The sequence below is a fragment of the Ischnura elegans genome, chromosome 8 (assembly GCF_921293095.1).
Source record: "Ischnura elegans chromosome 8, ioIscEleg1.1, whole genome shotgun sequence".
In the NCBI taxonomy this organism is placed as follows: Eukaryota; Metazoa; Arthropoda; class Insecta; order Odonata; family Coenagrionidae; genus Ischnura; species Ischnura elegans.
This window is the reverse complement of record NC_060253.1, coordinates 73,162,876-73,168,505: the sequence shown is the minus strand read 5'-3', so window position 1 is coordinate 73,168,505 and position 5,630 is coordinate 73,162,876. Positions and strand designations below refer to the sequence as shown.

Genomic DNA, 5,630 nt, shown 5'->3' with positions numbered 1-5,630 from the left:
GTCGGCTTGTGGAGGGGAATTAGGATTGAGGCCGTGGAGATAATTTTGTTTGCGAGCAGTTTTTTTAATGCCATATGAGGGGAAATGGAGAATGAGAGGATAGATATCTTAGGATTATGTAAAGATAATATTATTATATATTATGAGATACGGAGGAGACATTAGGCATTGATGGAACGAGTTCTGAGCAGGGAGGGGATGTTACAAGCAGTGTTAGGCGGTAAAATGTTGGGTAAACGAGGGGGAGGAAGGAAGAGAATAGAATTTTAAGATACAGTGAAAGGGAGGAGGGTTTTTAGTGAATGTATTGGGAAAGTTCATGAAGAGAGGGTAGACTGCTTGTAAAAATGCTCCGTGGAAACCTATCTTAATTGGTAAAATCCTTTAATTAATAATCCCAATGAATCTGGTATATATTTCTGCTATTTGTGCAAAAAAGTTAGTTTTATGCAGGATTTAGTGCCTTCTGAAAATAATAAGAGAAAAAAGGACAATCCAACCGGCCGCATCGTGAAGTTAGAGCATAAGTGGACGGAATCAGTGGTATAGGAATAAATTATGTGTGATAAATTGTTAAACCATTTATATATAATTAGTGACAAATTATTAAGGGAAGAATTTCAGTTATGAAAAGTTTTGCAGTTAGAACAGTTGAGTGGACTGCTACATCAAACCTATCTGAGGAATGATGATGACGATAGAATTTAGTACCTTGTATTTAATTATAAAATGTTTCCATGTAAAATATTGAAATATATCTATTTAGAGGTCCTAAATGACGGTTTGTGCATGCCAACCAGAAAGTAACGGGTTAGAATCCCACTTGGATAGATTTTTCATCACCACGAACAACGATGTGTATGATTTTACGTCTCGTTAATTTTTGGATAGGAATAATTCACCTAAGGTCGAAGTCTTAAAAAATGAAATTGATATTTCAATATGACGGTGATGTCCACATAAAGATGCATTAATGAATTATTTAACAATATATTTATGCTTTGAAGCCGTTTGGCGGTATGAAAATGCCTGAAGTGGTGAACGAATAAAATATCCGTGCAATGATAGACAACTTTTTAATTGCGAACATTCTCATGTATTTATATATCTCAATATTTCCCGAATTTGTTGTGAATATCCCTCCCGCTGCTTCTCATCCTATGGTAAAATTCTGTCTTTAGTACCACATTTTTAAAAAATGGATCCTTACTTTTGCTTAAAAAAGTAGGCATTCAGGTGCGAAACCCGTTATGGCAGTTGCATGCGATATTTTCTGCTGCTCTATTAATTTAGGAATTTTTTATATCCTTATAGGCAATAAACTTTAGTTGTCGGAGTTAGTTTTTTGATTACTCCCAGATTGGTATTCCTTGTATTTCATTTTCAAATTTCTTTGTTAATTTTTTGGGAACGTTCTTCGACTTTTAATGTTCGCTTTTACTCGGTTTAATTTATAATTTCTACGAAAGTCAATCTGATGAGTTAGGACTCATTTGGTACCTCTACTTTGCAAAACAACTTATTTCGTGGTAATGAAGTTTGGCCTACTGGATCCGCAGGGAATGATATTACAGTAATGCAAACTAAATATTTTTTTCATTCTTTTGTAAAGCATCTAGCTCTGGTTTGTAGTTTGCAATTTCCACAGGATAATTTAATCCAGGCATGTCCCTCCACCGTACAGTTTGAGTAAACAAACGCGATTGTACGAGAGCTTAAATATTCCAAGTTTTTTCATTAAACTTTTCAGTTGGAACGAGATAAAAATGTAAAAGTTCGAGGTCATGGCTGTGGGCTTACTAATTGGTCAAACATTTGAATGCACGTGGAAGCAACGAGGGAAGTTGTCGATACGTTCCTCTAGCCCTCTCCAGTGAATTTTTTTATTTTGGAAAAGAGACAATTTGGTGTGGGTGTTCTCGCGTCATTGCTTTGCGTTCATTAGTCCTGGCCGACATTATTTAATAGCTCAACCATGTGAATCAATTAAGGTCATATCGCTTCGTCCTGCGCCTCGGAGCTAGTGACATCGCTTGATTAACTCCTGAAGTTCCCAACAGCAAACGGTGATCTTAATATTCTCCTTTGATCATCTGATGTTGAGAAACTATCGGGCGGTAAATAAAATCACGAATTTCAGGTGACTAGTGGACTTCTACTTAACAATTTTATTGCTTCGAGTTGGATGAATGGAATATTAATGGATACCTAGAAAAGCTATTACGTTGATAAAGTATACATATTCTTGAATAAAGAGTGAATTGGTTTTTCTTTGAAGTCATTTTCATATCCAAAATATTTGACATCTTTTATTTCCTTCAGTGACGGGTGGATTAATTATATGTGGCTAGGTTAGTGTTTGTGTGCAGTTTTTTTTTGTCAACTATGTCAAAGTTTTTTAAATGTCAACTATTGATAAAAATACCGTGAAGTTGCAGCTTCATGATATTTTACTTCAACCGTTATAGTAGGAATGTATTGTTGTATTTTTTCGAAATCAATCAACGAGTATTTCAAACACTTATTTTTTCCGACAGATTTTAATATTTTATAGAAGTTGGCAGAGATATTTTGATTTTTTCTTTGAAATCAACAATCACGGATATCCTCAACAACCAGTGAAATTGGCGATTTGGGCCATGGTTGGCAATCGGTTATAATGCTTGAAATGTAAAGTTTTCTTTCTTTATGTCCTTTTTTCATAAACCATCGTAAAGAAATATGTACAGTTAGGGAAACATCTACCAAGTTATTTTACCTGATATCATAAAGTAATAGGTTTATAGAGTGATCGCAGGTTTTCGCGGCGTTCTGTATGTTGCAAGGTTATTCGGGATTTCCACCGGGTCAGGTTTTCCATCACGGCCGACGTTTCGACAAACGACGATGGTCGACGCGGTCATCGAAGCATCGACTTCGATGTAGAACCTGACGTAATGGAAATCCCGAATAACCTTCCACGATCAGCGGCATAGCGTGGAATTTGGATGCCTTGGGGGAACGTGGCTGTTGATACCCCTCCCCACAGAAAACGTCACGATAGTTGACCAAGGAATTAATTCGGCTCTTTCTTTACCACTGATGTCTTGAGGAAGGTTACTCAGGATTTCCACTGGGAGATGCCTGATGACGATGGGCATCGAAACGTCGGCCGTGATGGAGAACCTTACCCGGTGGAAATCCCGTATAACCTTCCACGATATAATTCGCCGGGAAAGCCTGCGGTCATTCCTCGCTGATGTCCAACGTAATTGAATACGTAGTTCGATTTTGAATAAGGCACGAGGACAGAATTATCACTGAGGTTTTTTCAGTTAAAAAAAGCTGCATTTTGGAGATATTTGAAGGTAAAATTAGGATTATTTAATATGGGCTCTTATGGAGAAATACGGGTTTTTCGAGCTGGCGGAGCTGTTTGTGACAAGATGTTGTTGATATGGAATTCATTAGAAGCAAATTTTGTGACGAATCTAAATATGCACGAGAAAGTATGAGTTCATGGTGAAATAAGAAAGATATTTTAGAAAAACTGCCTGAAAGTGGCAAGATGGCCGCCGGGATCTCTGATACCAACATCGAAAAAAGAAAAGCATTGCATCGACTCCGCCCAAATTACGCAAATGTATATTCTTCCCCGGCTTTTACATACGTCTTATATATTATATCTTTTGTTTATAAATAAATATATTTATTTAAGCTTTACCAGTTAGATTGTGAATATATATTCAAGGTTTGTTGTCAACAGCTCAGTGGGTAAGGATTCGAAGCAGTGTTTAAACTAGTCAAGTTGACTACTATAAAAATCCTACCTTTGAAAAATCATTTTTGACGTGCCTAGGTGTAAAATTGCTGTCTTATTTCATTCCTAAGTATATTTTCTTTTGTTTATTTTTTTAGGGACTCTTTTGCGTAAATAATATGTAATTCGAGTATATCACTTGAATTTCAACCGATGCCGCTCTACCTTAATATCAAATTGTGGTAATTGTTTGTCGGTTTACTTTAGATGCACCTGAATTACACCGGAATAGAGTCGGAGTGACTTTCCCCTACCCGTTAGAGCTAATTTCGACAGCTCTTTCAACCCCCTCACGGAGAGTGAGTGTCGTGTGATGAATTTATCAAGAGGGCGGAATGGGATGAGTGTATGATAGGAGCCCGGTGGAGAAGAGGTTTCGTGTCGTGTAAATGGTCAGAGTGTGAAGTGATTGAATGAGCTCTTCGAGAGCTCTTCTCAGAACCAATTACTTCGGGGAGGGAACACTCCGAAGCCCATAATTGGTTATGGTTAGGGTGTTGGTGAGGAAGTTAACCTATTTTCTTGATTCAGCGCCGAAGGGTGATTGCTGAGCGGAGCCAAGTGGTGCGGTTGTGTTGGATCGGGGTTTGCCTTTGCGAGGGAATGGGAGTTTGTAATGAATCCGGATCGGTGTCAATTTGTGTACCATTTTGGCTATCAAGAGGACAGTTGTTTGGTATATCCTTGTGAAGGATATCGATTCATCGATCAAGAATCCCCCTCGAATGCGTCGGATCATAATAGGCATGCCTACTGCTTAATCGTCAGTTAAAATTTGATTGGTAGGTTGATTAGTGTTTCAAGAACGACTTACTGCTACCATTTGCAACACAGAAGAGTCTCAAGGGGGCATGCGATAATTTTAATGGCGATAGCATGAGAGTGGCAATGACAATGGCAATGAAAATGAAAATGACAATGGCAATGAAAATGAAAATGACAAAAAATTGCAATGACAATGATAATGACGATGAAAATGGCAAGGACAATGATAATGGCAATTTCAATGAAAATGTCAATGTAAATTACAATATCAATGGCAATGACAATATCAATGGCATTTACAATGTCAATAACAATGTCAATGTCAATGTCAATGTCAATGGCAATGGCAATGAGAATGACAATGACAATAGCAATGGCAAAGACAATGGCAATGACAATGTCAATGTCAATGTCAATGGCAATGGCATTGACAATAGCAATGGCAATGACAATAGCAATGGCAATGACAATGGCAGTGACAATGGCAATGACAATGGCAATGACAATGGCGATTACAATGGCGACAACAGTGGCAATGACAATGACAATGGCAATGGCAATGACAATGGCAATGACTTTGGCAATGGAAATGATATTGGCGATGACAATGGCAATGACAGTGACATTGGCAATGACAGTGACCATGGCAATGGCAGTGACAATGGCAATGATAAATGCAAGTGCAATGACAGTGGCACAAGGCATTAAATATGATAATAGTAGTAGTTAATGGCTTTATTTTCTCTGGGAAAAGTCTGTCCCTTAGAGCAGAAATTTTTTCAGCTTGTGCTTACATTAGTCAAAGTGTTCTATTCACGCTACGTAATTGTAAATAAGAAGGATAAGACGTAGAATTAACTAATCAGTTCTCTTACAGAGAGCATGAAGTCCCATTAATCCATACAACAGTACAGTGTATTGTACCAACAGCAAGACAATATAAAGCATTTTACAAAAGTGGTAATATTTACAATAGAGAATGACATTTGAATGTCAGTTAACAACATTTACAGATGGTTTTCGTTTGAATACCTTACAATTATCAAGTGATGTCATACTTAAGGCA

At 37.4% G+C, this 5,630-nt stretch overlaps 1 protein-coding gene across 1 annotated transcript; it reads left to right on the top strand.

Annotated features, from left to right (window-relative positions):
• The first annotated feature begins 4,735 nt into the window (after positions 1-4,735).
• LOC124164436 (N66 matrix protein-like) lies at positions 4,736-5,272 on the top strand. The gene has a single exon (XM_046541760.1). It carries the CDS (start codon positions 4,736-4,738, stop codon positions 5,270-5,272), a length of 537 nt encoding a protein of 178 aa, XP_046397716.1.
• The last annotated feature ends 358 nt before the right edge of the window (positions 5,273-5,630 follow it).